The sequence below is a fragment of the Poecilia mexicana genome, unplaced genomic scaffold (genome assembly GCF_051168715.1).
Source record: "Poecilia mexicana isolate PSO_F unplaced genomic scaffold, ASM5116871v1 scaffold_17, whole genome shotgun sequence".
NCBI lineage: Eukaryota > Metazoa > Chordata > Actinopteri > Cyprinodontiformes > Poeciliidae > Poecilia > Poecilia mexicana.
The window spans coordinates 9,710,078-9,734,997 of NW_028263386.1; the positions used below are offsets into that span (position 1 = coordinate 9,710,078).

Sequence of the window (24,920 nt, forward strand, 5' to 3'; positions counted from 1 at the left end):
TATGGGATACATTTGCATCTCTTCAAATCACTTTCAGATTCTTTTCGGCTTGTAAAAGATATTTGAATTTAGACAAATTTACTAAACATTTCGGATGTTTAAAGTTATATCAAATAGCGTCTGAAAAGCAATTTATTTCGACGAGAATTTCTTATTTTTTTGCTGCAGCTCTTACCTGCTATTTACAGACAATAAATGAAACGACAAAAATTGTGGGTGAGTCAAATTGAATGTCAGTGTGTCACAAAAAACTTTCAAGTGGATTCAAGACAAAACACTTTTGTGTTTTTGATGTTTGAATGTCAGAGCTGTGTTGTGTGGTGGGTATAAACAATTAGGCCAGGTTCTGCAGCTGAAACCCAGCTCCACATAGCGACACCTTGCCAGTCATTCTGTAAACATTTCTCCCCGTCGGCTGCAGCCTTCCTGTTGCTCAGCTGAAAGGGGTGAAGAAGTTCGACATCCAGGCATATTTATTTTTCTCTTCTGCCGCTGTGTTTACTGTAAAACAAAAAGCTGGCGTCATGCAGCTGAAAGGTTGAAATGTCGCTAAGAACACAAACTTTCCTGTCTGTTCTCTTATTATTATCGTTTGAAATTTAGACCCCTACAATTATTCAGGGTTTTGTTTGAACAGCTTGGTTTGTCGTTCGTAGTTGCCTACGAATGATTTTCTGAATGATTTCCTAGTCGTGCCAGTTTATGAAAGTGAATTAAGACCAGATGATGACGGGAAAGCGCTGCCTTTCAGTCATGGGGAGGGATTTTGTTCAGGCAGGACCTGTGGTCCTGTGGTCTGGGACCTGCGGTTTTCTGCCTACTTTCGCTAAAGCATGAAAAGACCCGTTAAGCACCAGCGAGAACCACAGGACGACTGCGAAGCATACCGTGTCCTCCTCTGATCTGCGCTGTTGCTACTTTTAGCACATCTCCAGCCTTTAATCAAAGACATTTTGCACTATATATGTACATATAATACAATGTAAATTAACGCCTACTCACATTAACACCTCATTTTCAGAAAATGATTCAGAGAATTACAGAGACAAAGTGCTGGTTAGCCACAGCAAATGTCTTTTTTTTTTTTTTTTGAAGAAACAAAACAACAAAATTAAAACGGAACCTAATAAAATCAGGAACTCTAAATGGTTTAACATCAGATTAAATATTTTTTATGTCAGATGTGTCATTGATTTCATGACTGAAAAGCTTTATTTTGCTCTAAACACATGGCATAATCCACCTAATCTTTAATTAGCTCCTCATTGGTGTACTGTACAATAAGGTGAATTGTATAAAAATACTAAATTTAGTATTAAATTCCAGGATGAAATGTGAGAAAATGCATGATTTTATAAATGAATTCAGGTTAATTTATAAAAATTTTGTTGTTAAAATATCTCTGAGATGACCAGGAAACTCAAAAATACTTGCAAAAGCACACAACCAGCTATATAGAAGGGTCTTTAGATCAAAGTGGTTCTGGTATTAGGCTTGGACTAGCAGTAGATCCAGTTCATAGCCGTTTCTATTAAAACATACCAAAGGATCAATTTTGTTTTCACAGTCGAAGATCTCGGTAATAACTTCCTCATAATGCAAAGCGTTGCCTTAGACCACAAATTAGTGGTTTTTAAATTTAAATAAAGAAAAAACTGGATGAATAAGTTTTAAAAACACCCTCATTGATTTAAAATGAGCTGTTCCTATGAATTAATTTACAAACATTTGTATTAATCCTATGAAGAATATGTCATGACTAGTGAAAAATAAGAGAGAATCAGCTTTTTTTGTATCTTAGTAATCAGACTTTCTATTAAGGTTGAAGGCCAGTTTTTAGGCAGATTCTCCTTTATCTAACATTTGTATTGGCACATATAACAGCACTCAAAATAGGTATTTGTGGCCTTCCTGTTGTAAGTAGCAGAGTTGAAATTTAACTGTGTGTGTGAGAGAAACTCTAAAATTTTTACCCTTCGATCTGAGTTTTCTAGCTCTGCTCTACCTTCATAGTATCTGCTAGAAGTCCCACTCTCTCACAGCCTAAATATTTCCTTTTAAGAAGCTTCCCAAGTGTATGAGATTCCTCAGGCTGTAGTTTTTAACATCTTTTAAGTCGTAGCGTCCACACCAAAGAGCGGTGTTACTACGACCTGAAAGGGCTTGGTTAGGTGTGTTTACTGCCTGGAAAAAGACAAAAAGATGTTTCTGTCCACTCTGTCAATTGTTGAGAAACGAGATATTTACTACCTGTTGCTCGTTGTTCTCTCGTCTCCCCAGGTTTGTTAATGTCATGTGTAAAAGTGAAAACACAAAGACAGCAGTCACAATCAATCAGAATGTATTCAAACAATCAAATGCAAAAAAATCACACCAACAGCTCAACATAATCATCAGAAACCAAAGCCACAAAGAAGAAAATTAATTACCTTAGGAAAATACAACAATACATAGACACGCCTTCGGAGACCACTGCGTGTGGCAGTTAAGACGGTTCCACCCCAGTGATCTGACCAGCTGTTTTAGCTCAATTACTTTTATATCAAGGCGTGTTTCTACTGTCTGATGCGTTCTAATGTAACGTTTAGAGGTGGTCTCAGACAGCCCATAATGACGTGTTGCTGTTTGCAGCCAGAGACCTTGCAGGTGTTTACCAAGACCAAGGGATGAATTCATCGCTGCCTAACCCATCCTCCCTGCGCATTTTCCCAGGGTACGAACAATAGATTGTTCATTTTCAAACAGAAACATTTTACTCAAGAAAGTGGGACCAGAGTTTATCAGCTATCTGTGTTTCTCATTTCAAAGTGCCTCAAACTGGTTACTGAACCCACAGAACTCTCCTGACCTCTGACCCAGTGCATCAAACAGCAGATTTTGATTATAAAAATTGGTACATGTTTTATATAATATATTCAAACTCTTATAACACAGACATGAGCAGTTTCAATACCAAAACATCTGTTGGACTCAATATTTTCTGATTAGTTTTCAACTTCTTTGGTTATAATGAACTAAAACATGTTCAGATGAATATGATTTATAGATTCTTAAGAAAGTGATGTACTATATTTTAAAAAAACTACTGATTAGACTAATTTTAATCAAATTGGGATCATTATATCTAAGGAAAATGTTCTACTGATAAAGTTACATATTGTTTAAACTATGAGTCTAAATCTAACCAAAATTGAGGAGTACTCAATAAACTCATGATCTGTCTAATATTTCCACATGCACTAAAGTTAATCATTAAAAATAGCATAATTAAACTAATATTTCCAACACAATATTTAATCCTGATCAATCTGAAAACCATCCATCTTGGGTTTTTCAGTCCATCTCCTGTGCTTGTTGTGCTTGTTGCCCCTGTCACTTATTGTGTATCTGGCTTTTATTTTGAAGGCTCTGAAAGACATGATGCAATAGGAAAAATATTGCTTCCATATTGCTTTCCAACTAAAGGAATTGATCCACAAATTGTTTGGCTATGCTGGAAATTTTCTCTGGAAAGTCAAATACCTGGTCACGACGCAGCAGAACATTGTGAAATACACACGCACATGTTCCACCACAAGGCAGCACATGTTCCACCACAAGGCAGCACATGTTCCACCTTCATTTCCTTATGTTTACAGCCATGTAACAGGAGCCTGTGAAAATACTAGCATGGGCATCAAACCTGGATACATTTTACGATCAACTTCAGGAAATGCTGAACCTAGATCAGCATTGAAACTGCTCTAATCTGTGGCTTTAATCAAAAGACATTTCAGTTTGACATTTTACCTAAAACGATGTTATGGCATAATATAGATTCTATGGAGTTAGAAATGGGACTGGGCAATAAATCAATAACTGTATATATATCGTGGTAGGCATGTGATCAGTGTGAATAGAAGTCACGTCTCATAAAATGTTAATTAATTTCACTGAACTCTGATTCAGAACCACACAGCATTCTGGGAGATGTAGACAGAGGAAAAGCTTTAGTCGCTCAATATTTCATGGCTTGTTAAGCAAAAGTTGGTGGCATCAACTAACTGACTCACTCTGTGGTTGCCTAGCAACAACCTGTGGCGCAGCAGCAGTTTAAGGTTTCACCACCGTGCCTCATAACTGTTTAAAAATAATAATAATAAAAAAAACAATGCCGTGGAGTGAAAATTGTGGATAAAACAGGAAAGGTCATGACACCAGTTTAACAGCGTTTCAGATATTTAAAACAAAAAAAAAAATGAATAAGTGATTATCGATATTGACTGATATGACATGGTTATATTGTGATGCGTTTTCCAGCCATGGTCTGAAACTTTGGTAATATTATGTAACTTTAATTTATTTGTCTTATTTGCCCCCAAATAACACAAATATTCACCTGGCTGACAACTATAGCAATATCTGCTATAAGCTGTTGCTACGTTTATACTTATACTTTAAAAACATTAGCAAGAGGTTTGGCAAATTTACTTGGAATGTCACATAATCTCAAAATAAAAACTGTATAAGAACCCTGACAAATCTGCCCTGCGCGGAAACGTCTCCGCTACTGGCTTTCACTAAGCAACACCCGCAAATGAACCTGAGTATCCCAGGTGGCTCGTATTTTATTCACATTATTGAATGAGAGCTTAATTATCCGCTCTCAGCTGGAGATGAGACACTCAAAGGAGCTTGTGCTCCTCCTTTCCTGCTGCAGCTCTCTCCTGTGTTTGGGATTGTTGGACTTGTTACATATTTAATGAGGATCCCTTAAGATGATCAACATCTCTCCACTGAGTACCGATTCTCTGACCGGTCTGGCATTTTGTTTTGTAGCGCCTCGATCTGCTAGGTGTTGGGTTTTCGTGACCGCTTATTGCTGTGAATGAGTGAGGTTAGGTAAGGACAAGACCTTTACTCCATACGGAGGGTCCAAATTTACACTCAGTACAAGTCACATGCCTCTCCACCAATCACAAGAGGGACTTTGATAGGTTTGGAAGGGTCTGTGTGAATGTGTGGACCAGTAACTCGCACTATAAATCTCATGGGGGACATAACCTCCGCATCTGTGCAGACAGACGACGGCCTTTGTTTGTCCTTGTTGCTGGGATACGGGGGGGTAACACTGTGGTGTAATCGTGGATATGAACACATCCGTCATCCATCCTGGCCATATCGGAAGGAAAAGCGTGGCGGCCGGTCATCATGCGGGCGAGATGTTGTAGTGTAAACCTTGGTCAACCTCGCCGCTGACCTTGCAGCGGGTCCCACACGTAACGGCCAGCGCTGGCGCCACAGTCCGTTTCCACTCCAAACAATGGCGGTTCTAGAAGTTCACCAAGAGCTCTCTTCAATTGTTTCCTGCCTTTGTTGGTCTGCTTCCCGTCTGAAGTTATGAATGGACGCCGAGGCCTTACTTGAGGTCTCGGTAGCACAAAATACTAATATGTGACCCCTGGATGTCAGCAGGACAAATTTGGCTACTAGTGAAACAATCCGTGAGAAAATAGTGGGGTTTTTTTGTTTTATTTTCTTGGGGGAGAAATGTACCTTGGACCTACAGGGATATTTTAATCAGAATAACACATTTTGCTGGATGATAAATTGCAATTAAATGATAATATTGTTGTTTTGAGACCATTTTCAAGTAATATAATGGTAATGGCAACATTGACACATTCTCAAAGATCAATAAACTTTAAATTCTAATGAACGTTTAACACAGTAGCTAGAAGGCATTTTAAATATCCAAAATAAACAAATAAAATGAATTATGAAGTCTCCGTAAACAAAATTGTCCTTTTTAAGAAGTGATAGTTGAGACCAATTCACCAGACTGAAAAATGTTATCCAATTTTTGTCAGAAAGAGAAAAACAATAAATCATGCAAATGGAAATTATTCAGCTTGTTTTATTTATAAGGCGATTAATTGATTTATTGGTTATTATGACAGGCCTAGCTTGTTGCAGGACCTAATACAAGAAGTCAATTTTAAATATTCAGGTGGATGATGTGGGTTTAATACCTCCTGCCATGCAAAATGTAACTCTGTCACTTTTAGGTTTTTGCTTTTAGCTGCTGCGAGACGTAAATTATGTTTTATTCAACCTGATGAAACAGCTTTCCAGATATAAGTGCTGCTCATTTCTGCAAGATTGATTTGCCGTCACTTTCTGACACAGACTGACAAAAATTTGTTAAAACATCTCAACTTTTGCCATTACTAACACCTAAAGGCCAAACAAGGTGCTCTAAAGAACAACGGTTAATTTCCTATTGCTGTTAAAAGGCCCGGATTGTGACACTGGTGACAAATACAGCTCAATGTTGTAACCATTTTTCTGTACAGTTCAAGTGAAAAGTAAAAACTTAAAAGCTGCAATATTGCAGATTCATAATGGTTTTGTGCTAATACGTTTTGTATTCAGATGATTAATTGGATAAAAAAATTGGCACATTCTGCAGATGTTTCATCTAACCACTTAGGCTTATGTTACTGAATATTAGAAATACATTAAATAAACAAATAATTTAATTCCTTTTTTAAATAAGAACATTGTACTGTCTAAAATGCAATAATTATTTGTAGCAAAAGGGATGCATCTGCAGCTAAAAACACTTCTGATATCAAAATGTAAAAAGCTCAGGGCTTTTTGCTTGACTCATCAATAGAGAATAGCAATGATTTGTTTATTTTGTTTTTTTTTATCTTAAATGCAAAATAAATATATTTTTGTACAGTTTTGGCTTACTTACTGCTCTCTGGGTAGTGTCCTTTCACCACATAACCTTTTTTGAATCTAATTATATATAACTGATTACTCAATTAGTTGACGATTAATCACGATTAATCTGATTAATCGATTCAGCTCTCTGCTCCATAAAGCCATATAAATTTAAGTGACTTCCACGCTTTTCCTGTTATTTCGTTAAAAAGACTCTCATAACAATTTTATGATTCAAAGTTTGATCTGTTTACTTTAAAAAGAGTCAACTTAGAAACCTCCAGAATATTTAAGATTTTGCACTAACGCAGCGTTGAGGCGAGATTCTTTAGGATCGGTTCATACGTGAGGGTTGTAAATGAGTAAAGCTTTTCACTCGAAGCTGCTGTTTATTTGAATTGCCCCTGGCAACGCTTGAAATGCACACCAGCCAAGTGTGTCACCCACTTGTCATTCTATGTACAGCGCTGAGGCAGTTATGTTAAGAGGTAACTTGAGCTTCAGCTTTTGGGACCGTATATCCAAAACATTGGACTGATTTACTGCTGCAGGAATTTTGGTTGACAATCATCGGTGCAAAAGAAGACACCCAGACAAGATCAGACAAATTCAAGTTGTAACAATATGCTTCCTGGTTTTTCCCCCTCTTGTCCAACTTCTTCTCTACAAGCCTTCAGCTCGCCTCTAAGCTCCCTTCACACACGCCACATAAGTTCTTTTCTTTAAGCTGACTTAACTGCTCTGGCACTTGCGCTTGTGGAGTTGCACCCTGCAAACCCTTTCCACGCAGCTATTGGAGCCTTTCCCATGGAATCTCAGACATTTCAGGCATTCGTTAAAGCTGAGCAGCCGACAGGCGTTTCTCCACCGATGAACTCGCTCACCACAGCCGTTTGGTTTCAAACGGATTGCTGCTGTTCTGATGATAGTATAATCATGTTTCTTTTCATCTGGTGCAAAAGACGTGCAGCTTAGTTTCTTGAAAACTGTATTAGCAGCGTACGCTTTCTATTGCCAGATGTTTTGACATAAAGAATCTGTTTTTTAAAGTAGACAGTATAAATTTAATTATCAATAATAATGCATATAACAATAAGCATTGTCTTTTAGCCTATTCTTTTTATCCATTTTTCTTTTCATGTCTACAACATGATACTAAAAATAAAGCTAATATAATTTTTTGTGTATTTTACTTGCCACCATGTTGGAAACAAACACTTTTTTAAAATATCCGCATCTCTTTTTGTAAACGTTTTTTTATTTTAAACCTAAAAATTACAACAAATTTGGTGTGGTTGGTATTTAGCAAGAATTATAAGTTGTCTTTTTATTTAAAAAGGTTACATAACAGATTTATTTACATGACTGAGAAAATGGCTGTTTGGATTGTAAAGGTTGCAGATCCCAGGACTAAACATGCTTTTTCTAAAAAAATAAATATTAGTAATATGAAATAAAGTTTGTTGTCAGTATTTCATGTTGCAATAACAATTTTAAGCTTCAGCTGTAAACAAAAACAGAAAAAAAAAAGTTTATATGTAATGTACAATGAAAATATATTCCTGGATTAACATAAATCCAGCCCTGAAGAAAAATTATTCAAGTGGCCCTTTTTGAAAAGTTGGTTGCCCAGTCCTGGTCGAAAACATGCAATCTTTTTTGTTAATCTAATCTTAATGTTTTTGGTTGGAGCAACGATGCCAAAGCTTCGTATTTACACCCATTTATGGTTGCAGAACAAGAGCAAAAAGTCCCTAACCTTTGTTTTGATCAATTTGAGTGTTGGTGCCCAGTTTATTCCCACTTTTCCATCCTAATCTTTTTACCAGATCAAACTTGTTGTTGCAAAAATAGATTAAAAAGGACATACTCTTTGTTCTCTCAAATTAAATTTAATTAGTTGACATTAACCAAAAAAACAAAAAAAACAAAACAAAACACATCACTTGATGTTGCATTAAGAACAAATCAGCGTTTGATGTCATTACCCAGACAAAGTTGAGCATTAGGGAAGTCATTATTTATTATTTTACCCTGACGCTGATATCCGGAAGGAAATGAAGATTCAAGGCCGCACCGTGCGTCATTTGCCTGCCAAACAGGCGACGTAATTGCCCATCAATGAGAACAGGGTGTTTATCATTTCTATTCCGGTCACGGACGAGTTAGATATCCTGCGTTTTGGATGACGGCGGTGTCGGGCCGACATTAAAAACAAAAAGTGCTTTTCCATGTTGTTGATGTGTTTTTGTTCTATTAGCGGAGGCAGGAGCCGGTTAATGAAGTTGTTTACGGTCCCTGTTGCTCCCAGAGTCGCCTTAACCGTGCCCTGCTGCCGCCGTGGAGTCAGGCCATCCAACAAGTGGAAATAAAACTGATGATAAGCCCTTGGTTTTATGAAGTCACTGCTTTTCTGCTTTCATGCTTGATTGGATTGTTTGTGTTTGTTGTATGATCTATAACTTGGTTTTCCAAAGTTTCTTCATTATGGTCTTTAAGTAGTGCTCCCAGTCAGGTTTTGTTAATTCAGAGGAAATCATTTTGTGAAGCCACCACCTTTACCTTCTAGTTGCAACAACTTTCTTAAACCTGCAGATGTGTAAAACCGGATTTTAACTTTTGTGAATATCATGGTTTAATTTCTTTTTCCTTTACAAACCAAAACCTCAAATGGTGATTATAATCTGGAACTTCCTCAAAACGAAATGCTGCTAAATATCTGGTGCAAGTTTTGTTGTTTTAGTTTAATACAGAACTATTTTCTGAATTTCTAGGCAGTCTGGAAAAGCAAGAATTGGATTTAAATATTTCACAGATCTGAATAAATGTGGAAAAAGAGACATATTTCCATTTGTCTGTCCGTCCGTACATCCATCTACATGTCCATCTGTTTCATCTCCCTTTACGTCTATAATTTTTGCAGTAAAATTAAGAGTAAAAGGTAATCTCACCTGGTATCGTCATGGAAATATTTAGCAGTTAAACGATCAAAGTGTATTATTAGCACTTTGCTAATAAAGTGCTAATAATAATGACTACACATTGAGAGCAAAGTGGAAAGCCTGGCGGGCCACCAGGCTTTACTTGTATCCCCACCAGACTAAGCATTGCTTATTTATTTAAGTCTTTTTAAAATGTTTGCATTTTTTAAGACTTTGTAGTTGGTGTTCAGGTGTTAATCTTCCAATCTTTCATTAACACATAATTATAAAGTCATATTTTCAAATTTCCTGTCAACTTTAAACATTTTTTAACTCAAAAACACGACGGGCTGCTGGACTGCCCTAACATGCAACACCTGGGCTTAGCAAGTTTTCTGGGGGAAACCTTGAAAGTTAATGTTCTAGCTCAAATATTAAACATTTGACATACTAATTAAATTTTATTTTCACATGATACCAAATTGGTAGATGCAAAATTTGTCTGTTGCACAATAACAAGCATGAAAAGCTCTGATGCAACTTGAAAGACGTATTTTTGTCTTTGCACAGTTTAACTTAAGATAGCAGCTAATCTAATCTCATGCTAAAATTTATTTTTCTCTTAACCAAAACCTCAAACAGGGATTATAATCTGGAACTTCCTAAGATAACAACATTTCTAAGTGTGTTAACCAGCATCTCTTTTTTTATCACATTTTTTCTTATGCTGAATTATTATTTGCAGAAATGAGTTGCATGAGTCAACTTTCAAAGTATTTTTACCATTATAAATGTTCAGTAATGTATTACAGGGGTGGAAAAAGCTTGGTTATATTTCTGAAAACATTCACTGGTGGTGTTCGGCTTTGGGAAACGGTTGCAGCGATGAAACAATCCGTTGTGATGGTTTGCTGAATATGTGATGAGAAACCGACTCTGCGCTAGATAGAGTTGAAAGCTACGTTTACTGGAAACTGATGACTTATTCAGGAAGAATGAATCATGTTTTGTGTGTTTATCACTTTATATTTCGAACTCTAACTTGACTACACATTGAGAGCAAAGTGGAAATAAAGTCACATTCTTTGTTTGTGTGCTCAAACTTAGCCAATAAAGCTGATTATGATTTATCTTTTGCTTTTAGGATGGAATGATACTACTAAAATGCAAAAGTGTGGTCCCCACTGTGAATTTATAACAAACTTTCTATCATAAAGGCATAAAACCTTATTTGGTTAAATGTCCTAGTAAGTAGCACCTCAAGCACTCGTGTTATGTCACTTATTAACAAGCTTCTGGTCTGATATTTGCCCATTCGTCTTGTGATGGGTCAAGCTGACATAAAGTTCTTGCTTTCTGGCACAAACCAGGTTTTTAAACAAACCTGATAAGAGTTTCAGTGGGACTGAGGTTCAAGCCACTCCAACAGCTTAATGTCAGCCAGCTGTCTCCAGTCCAAAACCCAGTTTCACTCCCTACTTAGGATTACTGTCAAATGAGACAACGTTTGGGCCATTTTAGTTCACATGGCGGTTAAAAAAGCGAGAACATTTTGAGTGTTGAATCCAATTAGCTGGCAATTTGAGGTGAAGTTTAAAAAGATTGAGGGCAGTCATCCTTTTTCAAAACTTTTCCTCACTTATGGGAATACACCATTATCACTTCCAGCAAATCCCCCACAACAATCATGCTAGTAATTTGCTTAACTGCATGATCTAACAGAACAATCACTTGAAAACTGGCTTTGTAAGTAACATTTAAAAAATTTGTAATTGAAATAAAAGTTCAGTGCCAACCAGGAAACCGAACCAATTATGCACAGGTTCTAGAGGTATTCCAGATCGTTGAGGGCTGAAAAAGTGTAGATGAGGTGATAAATGAAATTCGTCTGAATAAAATTAGGTTTTATGAAATAGTACAAATAGATTTAAATTTGTTGATTAAAGAAAATTAGTAAAATGATAGTTGTGTTAATTTAGGGCAGGGGTGTCAAAATCATTTTCAGTTTGGGCCGTATCAAAAATCTGAATGTTCTTAAAAGGCCGGTTGTGCCAGAATATATTGATAAAAACCAATTAAACTGTTAAAATATCAATAAATGGCTGTCCCTCCAGGATTTTATAATTGTTTTAGTGTTTTTTTTGCGATCAAAATGACAGATTTTGTGGTGCCAATTTGGAAATGTTTGTAAGGAATTTTTACTAATGTATGATGTTAAATGTGACTTTTTATTTGCAGTCTTTAAAATCAAGAAAGCTTGAGGCAGCAGTCACTTAAACGCAATGTTTTTGACCAACTTTGAGAAAATGTGCAGTAAAATCAGAAAAAACATGTGGAGACTTGTTGATTTTATGTGAATTTTGCAGATTTATTGATGTAATTGGTCTAGAGGGCCACATAGAAAGCTACAGCGGGCCAGATTTGGCCCTCTGGCCTTGAGTTTGACATCTGTGGTTTAAGGTGTTGTAGGTGGATTTACTCTACTGGAGTTTAATTAACAGTTTCTCTACAAGGTGGGGTGCCAAGATTTAGGTTTTATTGTCTGAGCAGACTAACAAAATCACAATTTCCTCCTAAATTTGGAGTAATAAATTTGGATTTAAACATTTAATTCAATGTTTAAACTGCTAACCTGTCTTGTTTTCACCCATCTTGGTGGGGAATGAGGCTTCAAACATGAGCGGTTCTGTTTATTACTTTTCTCACTCTGCTTCTAACTTTTCAGCCATGTGTCTCCCTAAAGCCTTTTTTCTTCTGGCCTTCAGTAAAAACTTTCTTTCATAAGAAGCTAAATGCTACCCTTGTCATTGCCGTGGAATTTTAATTGGCAGCCAGCGCTCCACCACGTCCCTGTTTGCCATGTTCTCTGATCCAAAGTGATCGCAACCCAAATAGTCTGAGTGCGCTGTTGTTTCATCGCTGCCCTAAAAGAAGACTAAAAAAGGAAAATCGCTCCAGAAACATTCTGCTTTTTGAAATTCTCAGACTCCCTATTTTTCATGGATGTAATCTGGAAGTTTCCGCTCAGAGTTATCTAAGATTGCATAAACAGGTTGGTGTTTGTTTGGTGTTTTAAGATTCAGCATTTTTGGCTGTTTAGCACTCTTTTCTGCCTTTCTACATGTCCCCACTCGGTGAATCTCATATTGGCACATGGCGCAGATCGCTTCATTCGCCCTCATGCTGGCAACAGTGTGTATTCTTCTTGGTCGCCTCTAGCCTGAAGTGCTGTTGGTTTGTTGTTGGTTGGTTTGCAGCCTGTTTTAAAGCCTCGGGGATCGGGGGTCTCATTTTGCAGCCCTACCCCGCCTCCATTCCCACCGAAGCCTCGGCTAATGCGATAAGGAGCCAGGCATTTCTGCAGCTTTTTTGCTTGGCCTTCATGTGATCCTGCTGTACTTTGGACAAGCTGCATAACAAGAGATCGGTCAGAACCCGACCGGTGTCAGTGGAACCAGACTAGGAGGACAAGAGACAACAGGTCTAAGTCCAACTGTCTTTTGAAAACTTGCATTGATTTATTGTTGCTTGATGATTGTACCAATGGAAGATAAAGCATGAAGATGCTGACCGGGCCCAACTGGAGTGGACTAACGGTGGGAAAAACACCTCAGTTCCCCTTAAACCGTTACAGCTCCAGGCCTAATTACAATAACAATCCAGGAAGTTACCATGTATTTAAAGATTTGCATGTTTTAAAGGAAAGAATGTGAAATTCCCTCTAAAGGCCCCCCTCCTCATTCACAAAGATCAAAGTTGGCTTGGGTTGGCCCCTCTCTCGCAGGTCCCCAAGGTCTCAACCCTGAAAGCATTTCTGACAAGCACACAAGAAAACAAGTCCATCTCCTTCAGTGTGATCACTCTTCGTTACTGTTGGAGCCTCTCAGGTTGTAAGACGGCAAATAACTTCTCAGCATCAGCTTACAGACGTGATTTTAGTTTTACAAACAGTGCTAATGGTGGAAATTAGTGGTATATAGCGCTTCAACTCCAACTCCATTAAAGTTGGCAGAAACCCAGCTCTGTTGAATTTACTCAGTTTTCAAAACTCTTCAAGATAAAAGATAAACTAATATTCACTACACAGCCCTTGGGATTGCAATCAAAAACGCCAATAACGATCCTTTCAGATCAACTGTAAGATTTTTTTTCTTTCACCTCTTAAACACAACAATGTGCTGCGATCAGAGGGTATGCGTGCTTTCAGATCATGCAGCTGGGATTACTGGAAAAAGGGGCAGAGCTAAAAGGATATTTCACTGTTTTCTTTTTAATATTTTTATACTAGTTCAACATCTAAAAATGCTCAAAAATGAACTGGATGTTTCTGCTATAAACAGAGATGCTTTGAAAACAGTTTTAGCCTTATGAAAAGTTAAAAAAAGGAAGATTTTTAAATCTTCGTTGGCATTGAATGGTCTTGGAATGAGGCATGTATTAAATTCACTTAAAATTATTCATAACACTTGTATATTTAGTTTTAAAATTATTTCCAATCAACTAAAAAGTTTGTTTTGGATCAAAAATAATATCAAGAAAATGGCACAGTACTTCTTTAAACAATTTTTGTTATTTTGTTATTTTTAATTTGAATAAAAATGGGATATTGAAAATTAATTTGACCCTTTCCAATAAGCAGTAGAAAATCTTTATTGCCAATACCACAATATTTTGTGGTATTTCTTTTTGTAATGGCATAAAAGTGGCAAAAAAAGCATTTAAAATGTTATTGCAGAATCTATCTATGGTGCACACAAACTAAAACTGCTCTTAAAATAAATCTAATGAATAAAACTGAACCACTATGCCACACAAATGTCGATATTTATGTTCTTATTAACTAAGTAATGAAGTTATTTAAATAATAAAAGCACCAAACCTATTAGTGAAAATACAAAGATTATTTTCAACCTAACTTCATAAAGAGATTAAGCCTGGATCAGATTATTTTACACTGATTGCAGATTACATAAACCACAATTTGGGATTTTTTTAAAAACATTAAATTCATTCCCTAAAAACAAAAAAGGAAATCTTTTTTGTTTTTAGGGAATGGCATAAATCTATTTTTGCGACATAAAATAGATTTATGTCGCAAAAATCTGTTTTCAACTCGGTTCTTCTGAGCTAAGTCATGTTTACTGAATGTAAAATGTACGTCTTATTTTAATGAAAATAAACCAATTTTCTGTCTAGATTAAATTAGGGAGTCATCTCCAATCCATTAAGTGGTAAATGCACAAATTCAGAACCAAAATCCTCCACCATCCAAGCCAATAAACTTTGATTTTAGATGTTCCTGCGATTGAAAATATTATATTTGAGTCCATAAGAATCTCCTAAAGTCATGGATGAGAGGAGAGATGATTAATGTACTGAGGCGTGGAGCTGCTCGGCCTCATAACAACAAACCATAATTGTTTTGACATGAGCGTGACCCCATTATTGTCGAACGCTCTGTTCTCCTCAACAGGAGCTTTCTTTTGTGTACGGCAGCCATGCATAGTAAATAGAGACCTAAACTCAGTGAATGAGTGCAGCGCAGTGAAGGCAGCGAGACTTGCTCTCATTCAGCGCCGGCTTGTTTCTGTGCGACTCTCGTGGCAGTTTTTCTGTTCGCAGCTTCTCCCTCTGTCGCTGTGAGGGAATAGAGAGGGTTAACGTTTGTAGCCGTCTTCCTCAGAGATGGGAGAGGCCAGTTGAATGGCTGGCTGCAGCAGCTAGTCAACACATTGGCTATGACTGAGGGAGGATCTGCTGCTGGGTCTGTGCTGCGGCGTGGAGCGCTGGCCGAGGATCAGGAGTCTCTGCTGCGCGGCGCATGTTCGTGTGCAAATATGCATGTGGGGATAGCTTTAAGAGCAGCTTTCCAAACAAATAGGAAGGGAAATAAAAGCTTCAACTTGTGTGAAGATGACTGAAAAATGAACAGTGGTTATATCATTTGTTTTTACAGCCGCGCCGCCCCACTGTTCCCCCCCTTCGCCGCCCTCTCATGTTGCCGTTCTCCTCTTTCTGCTGCTCTACACACACACACACACACACACACACACACACACACGCACACACGCATACACACACACACACACACACACACACACATATTCCTGCAGCTCTTCATGCTCCCCTCAGGTAATGGAAGAGGACACTGCGTTGTTTTCTTCTTCTAATGGACAAATGATGAGTTTATTCATGACACATGTCCCTACTGTCTGTGGAAACCACATTTTTTAAAACAGAAAATTAGTTTTTCACACTGTTGTCGTCTCAAAGACACCTGTATGTATGGTTTGACCTGCTGTCCGTCTCTGACCTCAATGACTGGCAGCCCCTCCACACACATATACACACACACACACGCACGCACGCACGCACAAACACACACACACACACACACACACACACGCACGCACAAACACATGCTGCGTAACGGATTTAATCTGGCTTTCATGGACGAGAGGTTAATCTCCAGCGTTCAAGTTAGTCGGTGAATCCTTCATCTACGCTCGCACAATTTGTCCTCACCTACATTCAGTCACTAGCGGCTAAACCCACCTGCAAATCAGCGCGGCCTGAAGGTTATGCAACAGTAGAGTTTTACTCTGTGCACAATCAGGCTTTAAATCAATAAAGATCAATACAGTTGGAGTTTTCTGTGACATTTACAGCAAAGAAACCAACACCATGAGATAATTTAAATTAACTAAAAAAACGATGTTAATTAGACTCGTCAAGGTAACAAAAATATTCTGGACGATAAATTGTCCCAGAATTTATTGTGATAAATGATAATATTGTTTTTCTGAGACAATTTTCAAGTGATATAAAATCCAAAAGCACATTCTCAAACGACAATAAACTTTAAATTCTGATGAACATTTAGCACTGGAACTGGAAGACATTTTAAAATATAAAATAAATAAACAGAAACGACAAATAAAATTAAATATTAAGTTTTTGTTAAAAAGGACAACATTTTTCTACCAAAAGAAGAGAAAAGAAAAACAAATGAAAGTTATTTAGCTTGTTTTAATTTATCTTTCAATTAACAACAACAAATAAAATGAATTATGAAGGCTCTGTACACAAAATTGTCCTTCAAAAAAAGGGCTTGTTGAGGCCAAAACATCAGACTGAAGGCTTTTATCATCCAGTGTTTAGTAGAAAAAGAAAGAGAAAAGATTAAAACCTATAAATCATGTTAATGGGAATTTTTGTTTTAATTTATCATTCAACTAGCTGATTTATTGTAGGCATCTACAAGATCTTGAAAAATCCAGAAAATCCCGAAACTCCTAATTTTAGGCCTTAAATATCTGGAATTAAAGCAGATGATTTTTCCACACTCAGGCCTGATTATCTCCAGATTTGTAGAAGAAATCATCTGTAAAGTAGGCTGAAGGATCTTAAAGGTTTGTGGCCTCTTTTAGCTACACCAAACTGTTCAATGAGAGCATCAACAAATCTCAATAAATTTGAAAATATAATTAAATGCAGTTGGTGTGTGCAGTTTAGTGAAACAGATCTCAGTTATTTATGTGATTACAAATGGGAATGTTTCTCAAGAGCATTATTTGAGCTTGCTGGGCTATAATTATAACCTAGAAACTCCTTGTAGCTTATAAATTATGGAGTACTTGTACTTATAACAGGAGCATCTAGTTCACATATTCACTCAACCCAAAACAGGAATTAGAACAAAGTTAAAATCCAGAGAAACTCCTTCTAGTTTATAAATCTAGAAATCATTTACAAAAAAGTGTAAACATGGGTTTACACTTTTTTGTTTTATTCTTTCTTCTTTTGCTCTTTCCTTTGGTTTGTTGTTTTGTTGTATTCCTTTCTCATTCACGTGAAGCACTTTGAATTGCCTTGTTTCTGAAAATGTGCTACAGTAATAAAATTACCTAATGCATTCACAGCCATTCAGTTTCCTACAAAAGATTAAATAAATCGTTCTTATTGTCACGTTTACCATTGTCACATGAAAATATTGCGATAAAACGTTTAAGTCTGTCGCCCAGCCCGACTCTGAGAGCCACAAATTGTCCCTGGGTCACTTTGGACACCTCTGCTTTAAATACCATGTGCAGTTTGTTCTTACTGACCACCAGTGTTCTGGATAACTATGTGCTTCTTTAATGACCAGTGGTGGACCCCTGCTGTCTGCAGTCAGTACGCTTGTTGCCACATGACAGATGATCCTCTGCCTTATGCTGTGTGAGGGATTTCTCTCCTGCTGAAAGAAAGATCTCACTGTGTAACATTTCTGCGATTGTTATTTAGACTAAAAATATAACACATGCACATTTATGGCCTGCAAGACCTAAAATCTCCCTTTGGCCCACTCCGTCTAAACTGCATGTCTCTTCCCTCTCCACGCAGTGTGTCCTATCAACTGCACACACCGAGCCTGCACCAAGGACGACGACTGCTGCCACTACCAGTGTCTGGGCGGCTGCCTGAGGCCCAACTCGCCCAGGCACTGCGTGGCCTGCCGCGGCCTCCTGCACGAGGACAGCTGCGTGGAGCACTGCCCAGAAAACTACTTCACCTACAAGGGCTGGCGCTGCGTCTCCCTCGCCTTCTGCCAGAATTTGCACAACAGGTGCAAGCAGGAAAAGAGCTCTGACTGCTACGAATACGTCATCCACAACGGTGCCTGCATCCCAGAGTGTCCCTCTGGCTACTCGATAGGCAACTCCTCCACGTAAGTGGACACTCGAGACGGTCTGATGGCTGCTTGATGGCCTGCAGGGAAGATGTTTAATCAGCGAAGTGTGCATTGTATGCTGCTTTAGAATAGATTTTATTTTGCATCTTTGCTCTGTAGCTCTGCTGTTTTAAGTCAAAATGTGTGCTTTTTCTTTTTTACATCACCTGCATTTGATGTGTAATAGAAAAGAGCAGAAGCGGGGCAAAAAAATTCAACATATCTCAATTAAATATGGAAGGGAAAAGAATGAAGGAGGGAACAAAAGAAGAGATGAAAGGAAAATAGAAGGATTAAAGGAGAGGAAATTGGAAAAATGTTGGAGAAAATGCAATGAAAGATGGATAAAAGCCAAGAATTGGAAATAAAAGGAAGGAGAAACAAGAAAAGAAAAATGATAGGACGATTGGAAAAATAATAAAAAATGCAATGAAACATGGATGAAAATCCAGAAAAGAGAGGAAGAGGAGATTGTAAAACAAGGAAAGATGACAAGAAAATGGTAGAATGAAAGAAAACAAAGATGCCAAAAGAAATCTGGAAAGAAAGACAAAATGGACAGAAGGGTGTAAAACTACAAGGGAAAATAAGAGACAAAAAGAAGAGAGGGAAGGAAAGATGGAAGAAGGAAACACTGAAACTCATTCATTTGTGTCGTATGCGCCACGCAGCGTTCTGACTACGCTTGACGTGGATCCACCCCCAACTCAGTGAAGTCTGCACAGTGTTGTTAGAGATTTCTTGAACTTTGACCTCGATGACGCAAAATTACACAGCCAATAGCGTGAGTGTATCAGTGAAAACGCTGTGGACTGATCTGAGGGTCGGCGTGGAAACGGCTTCATCAGCTCCCTCTCCCATGTTGTTTCTCCTCTCCTCTCTCTTAGTAACAGAGATCTCTCCCTTTTGTTGGTCTTAGGTAAAAACAAAATGTATCACCAAGCTGAACCAAAGCCATCAAGCTTTTATTTTGAAAATTGCTCCTTCTGTGCTCTGCTGCAGAAAACAAGGCTCACCTCCGACTCCCACACTGAGCTCGTATCGCTTTCATGTTTAATATTTAATTTTCCACTTTTAGAAAGACCAGGAAAACACCTCAAAGGGAATTTTAAAAACCGTGTTGAAACTTAAAGTTCCTTAAAAGTCTGTAATCAGTTTATGGTAAAAAAAAATTATATTAACTGGGGCCAGGACTCTTAATGAGATAATTACGATTAATTTAATAGATTAACATTTTTTATTTATTTGTAAATACAAAGTTTTACATAGAAAAGTCCTGGGAAACATTTTGGTGTCGCTCTCTGGAACCTTTGTAATGCGTTTCTGGTACGTCTGTTAATTTGATACACAAGTGACGTCTGCAAACAACAGCGATGAGCGACAAATCTACTTTTCTTCCCCCACTAGGGGTTAATTTTTGCTTCAAAACACAATCTGATGGGATGTTGGAAAATGCTATTTCTGTGTGCAAATTGTGCAAAAAATTAGTTTAACGAAACTATCCAAGTCTAAAATAGCATCTAAATGCTAAGCATGATTAGCATCCACAGTTTACATTTCTAGAGAATCATTCACTCAAAGATGATACATGAATGATCGGGGGTCCCTGAAACACTTGAAATATGAGTTTTTACAAATTTGATGGTTGAGTAACAGAAAAACAATAAGTATCTTTGTTGTTGAGCTTATAATTCTATTTATGCAATAATTCAGTAGCTGAAAGGGTTTTGGAATCGAAAACGTTGCTTGTTTTGTTAATATAAACTATAAACTCCTGCTTCGTGTTTGTAACAGAAGGACCTGAAAGTCCCCACAGCGCTGGCATCACCTCGTTTGTTTTTGCACACAGAAACCAACAGTGAGGTCAGAGCGCTGCAGCGGTGCAGGAAGGCTGGCACATCTGCGTTTCTGACTCAGTGTTCCTCATTTTGGTGTCGCTCTCTGGTCTGCAGGTGTCTGCACTGCAGAGATCGAGTGGTATGCAAATGCAGCTACTGAGACGTGAAGCTGCTTTCACTGTTCGGTCGTTTATAGCCTGTTATGTTTAGACGTTTGTCCTCGTATCGCAGTAAGGAGTCACGCTGACGTTTTTGGGGTTTTATTTCTGTTTTGAGAGCCAGTTTGTCAGCAGCTGAAAACCCGAGTTTCTACCTAAGAGGACAAGGAAAAAGTTTGATTTAAGGATTCACCTGGTGGGAATAAATATGGGAAACTTTTAAAACTTAAAACTTTATTCTGTGGTATTGTTCATAAGATCCATCCATCGATCTGTCCGTCCGTCCATCCATCCGTCCATCCATTCATCCATCTAATACTGTGTTCATAAATTACTGTTTACCTTTATTTATGCCTAAAAATCAAAAACAATTCTTGACATCAAAATTCCTGAAATCAGAATCTGGGAAAATCTGTAATTTTGACCTGAAAAAAATCAGTGTGATTCTGTAAATCATGAATGTTTAGACACCAGCAGAACGTGACGGGCGCTGAGGGATTACCGTCCATTTACTCTGACTGGAGGCTTTGTTCTTCGGTCTCTCTGCAGGAAATAAAAACGTTTGTCAATGAGCCGATTGCAGCGGCGAAGTCCAGCCAGGCCGTCGCTCAGAGCTGTGACGGGGAAAAGCCGTTGTGCTCTGGTTGTTTGTGACGTTATGTGTGTTTAACCTTTATTAATCCACAGAGGATTTGCAGAGTACATAATCTCCCATTTGAACAGTGTGCACCTTCACGTTTAAAGAGTCACACGGCGCTTATTCACACCTGACAAGCAGCTAGAGAGCAGACGGAGCGCCGGGGCAGCCTTTCTTCAGACAGAAAAGATGCACGCTCTTTTCTGCTTTGAGCTTCTGAGGCATAAAGCTAATCTTTGGATAAAAATGTAATATTAACCCATACATATATGTTGGGTAAAGCCTCTTTTAATGATCAGATATTAAACTAAAGTGTTTGTTTAGTTTACTTTTGCCAGTTTTTGGAGATAAGCTGTAGATTTTTCGTTGTCTCCAGAATAAAGCCGCTCAAAATCGAGCATAGGTAGCCGCTCTCTGGGCAGATTTGCTCTCGCTTTTCCAGGGAAATGAATCAACAAAGCCTGCATATCTGAACCTCCAGGCTACTGTCGACCTGTAGTGAACCCATTTGGACTCGTATCCTTGGCTTTTCGCACTGTGACTGTCTCTGTTCCCCTTTTTGGCTCGCTGTTAGGATGAGCGGTGCTCTCCTCGCAGTTAGTAAAAGTGCGGATGTGGCACCAGAGAGTAAGGAAAAAAGCAAGAAGGGTCAAGACGGTTCAGGGAAGTTATGCACTAAGTAAATAAACGATGCTCAAAGCTTGCTATGTGGAAGATAGAAATGCTTATTTCCCCTCGAGGCGCCTGCCGTTTTTTAAGAATTGCGTCACATGAGCTGCTTGTTTTGCTGTTGGAAGCTGTTTGTTAATCTGATCTACTGTTACAACATCGCGTCGCAGATCAGCTGCTGCTCACTTCCATTGTCGCAACAGCTTTTGCTTTGTAGACCTGTTGCATCCAATATTTTATCAATCTACAGCCACAGATTAATTTCCCTTTGGGACAAATAAAGTATTTTTAAATTAGATTTATTTAAAAAATTGAAACGAATCCACTGTTTTTCACCACTTTCAAGCAAAAGTCTATTCTCACTTTCTGATAAAATCGACTTCGACCGAACATGAACGTAGTAATCACAGTTCGGGCTGAAATTATTAATCAGATTAATCGTGTTCAATTAATTTATTGAAATAACCGTCAACTAATTTAGCAATTGACTATTAACCAGAATATATAGACTAATAAAAGGCCGCTTGCTGAAAGAACATACTCATAGCAGCAATTAAGCCAAAATGGTACCAAAAATGTATATTTTGAATTTAAGATAAAAAAAAAAAAAACAACACGTTCGTCTATAAATATTTTCTATCCAGAACTTGGGAAGTGGTACTTTTAGCTTCACCCATTTCAAATTCTGTAAAAAAATAAAATAAATCTCCTGTCAAGCATCTTTTACTATCAAATATTAATTGGTTAATCCAAAAAATAATCAACAGATCAATCCTACACTTTATTGGTAAGTCGGACGGAAAGGACTGATGCAGAGTCATCTTTTACTACAAATGAGGAAGCATTCACTAAAGAAATACTGTTATTGCACGTTAGGCAATAAAATGTTTATTTTATTGTTCAAAAGGAGATTTAATTATTTACATATTTTTATGCATTTCTAATATTGTATAAAAATGGATTAAATGAAAAGTAAACCTGTAAAAGTCTGAAGTTGAACCAACATGTGGGAACTGCATCAAACAAAGCAGAAAGCAAGTGATAAATTGTCCCAGTAATTATTGCTATAAGTAATAATATTGCTGTTTTGTAGTGATATATTCATGATGGTATAATAATGCAGGTTTGTTCTTTTGAAGAACAATAAGCAGAAATTTTGGCCAGAGCTTCTAACACTGGAACTGGAAGGTATTTTAGATATCCAAAATAAAACATGACAACGAAAAAATAATAAATTTAACAAAAATGAAAACCACACAACCAAAACCAAACATAAAATGTATTATGTTGTCTCTTTAAACAAAATTGCCCCCTTCTAAAAAATTATTAATCATCAGAATGAAAATTATCAAGCTCCTTTTAATGTGATGAATTTAGTAATCAATCAAGTTTATAACTATAGCTCATTTCAGCAACAAGGCAGTTTAAAGCGATTTACACCATAAAAACACAAAAATCAACATCTGAAACATTATAAACTTCCAAGTGTTGTGATTACAAATCAAAAATGTTGGTTAATGTTTCATTAATAATGGAACAAAAGCCTCTATAAACAAGTCTAGACTCAAAGGAACTCAGTGTTTCGGCTGTTTTACAGTTTTCTGAAAGTTTGTTCCCGTTTTGTGGCGCATAGAAGCTGAACGCTGCTTCTCCGTGTTTGGTTCTGATTCTGGGGATGGAAACCAGAACCAGAAGCCCTGAGAGGCCTGGAAGGTTGCTATGACAACAGCAGATCATTCATGCATTATGTGGTAATCGGTTCAGTGATTTATAAACTAACGACACTATTTTAAAGTGTATTTTAAAGTATTTTAGTTTTATTGCAACAGACTTACTCCAGTTATCTTTATAATCAGATTTAAATAATGGGCATATTTTGCTGAGTCAAAAACATTCTCACTTTGCGCCATAGTGTAAACAACCTACTAGTTGGTGAACTATTAAAAGAGGTACTAGGATTAGCACACCCTTCTGTTCTTAGATATTTTCTAAACTTCTTCATTTGATTTTTTTTTTTTTTTTTTTTTTTTGTTAGTCTCAACTGCACGCCCTGCGCAGGACCCTGTCCCAAAGTGTGCATGGGTCTGAAGACGGTGGACTCTGTCACTGCCGCCCAGGCCTTGAGGGGCTGCACCGTCCTCAATGGGAGCCTGGTCATCAACCTGCGGGGAGGAAGTGAGTACCTACGGTCTGTTTGGTGGTGTCACATGACAGCGTGCAACCCGTCAGCGCTGCAGGGCAAAACAAAGGCTTGTTGACTTTTTGACTTTGTCCAAAACAAAGAGGCTACGTCAAGAGCACCCAGTCAAGCAGCTAGAAAACAAAACATGGAAATAAAATATTAAAGATACAGCTGATGATAAAATAAATGTGTTGTTCTTCCCCTTCTCTTTATGTCCAGCTACTGTTTAATAAATGTCTCTAGTGCCTCAAGAAACTCACTTTTATGGTTTCAGGATTGGTTTCAATGTTTTTTTTTCTTCTTTTTTCTAGACAACATTGCAGCTGAGCTGGAGGCCAGCCTGGGCCAGCTGGAGGAGATCACTGGTTACCTCACAGTGCGACGTTCCTACGCTCTCGTATCCCTCTCATTTTTCCGCAAACTCCGCCTCATTCGCGGAGAAGAACAGGAAATCGGGTAATCCTCCCTCGTCCTTAACTATTTCAGAGCCTCTTCCTGTAATTATGAGTTAAAAGCAGACAGTCTGACATTTCCAAATGTCTTTTTTTTTGTGCTTTTGGTTTGAGCTCTCAAAAACAAACAAAGTTTAATCCTGAAATTGTGGTGGATGTTTGTTATTTAAAGCTCTGCAGTCAGAAATAGCCTTCAATGCTCACTGTGAGTCCATCCGCTGTTTTCCAGGAATTATTCATTTTACGCCCTGGATAACCAGAACCTGCGGCAGCTCTGGGACTGGTCCAAACACAAGCTGACCATCCTGCAAGGCCGCATGTTTTTCCACTACAACTCCAAGCTCTGCATGTCCGAGATCCGCAAGATGGAGGAGGTGACGGGAACCAAGGAGCGGCGGGTCAAGAACGAAATCGCTTCCAAGACCAACGGAGACCAGGCCTCATGTAAGGAACCACAGTCTGCAGACGTGACTGTTGTAGCAGACACACACTGACGCATGGCACAGCTGTTATTGTCACTTCCTGTCTTGTGTTTGTAGATAACTTCCTGGAGACATTTACTCTGATTTTGTTTTTCTAAGAAGCAGCAGCACAGTGGAAAACAGTGCAAACAGTTCCCTTGAACGTCTTTACATATTA

At 37.9% G+C, this 24,920-nt stretch overlaps 1 protein-coding gene across 1 annotated transcript in view; it reads left to right on the forward strand.

The window, feature by feature from the left end:
- The window catches only part of insra (insulin receptor a), a 60,605-nt gene that overhangs the window by 14,919 nt on the left and 20,766 nt on the right, over window positions 1-24,920 (forward strand). The window contains exons 3-6 of the mRNA XM_014984298.2: window positions 18,018-18,342; window positions 23,683-23,822; window positions 24,141-24,285; window positions 24,511-24,725. Coding sequence (XP_014839784.2) covers window positions 18,018-18,342; window positions 23,683-23,822; window positions 24,141-24,285; window positions 24,511-24,725 — 825 coding nt within the window. The remainder of the gene's footprint in view (window positions 1-18,017; window positions 18,343-23,682; window positions 23,823-24,140; window positions 24,286-24,510; window positions 24,726-24,920) is intronic.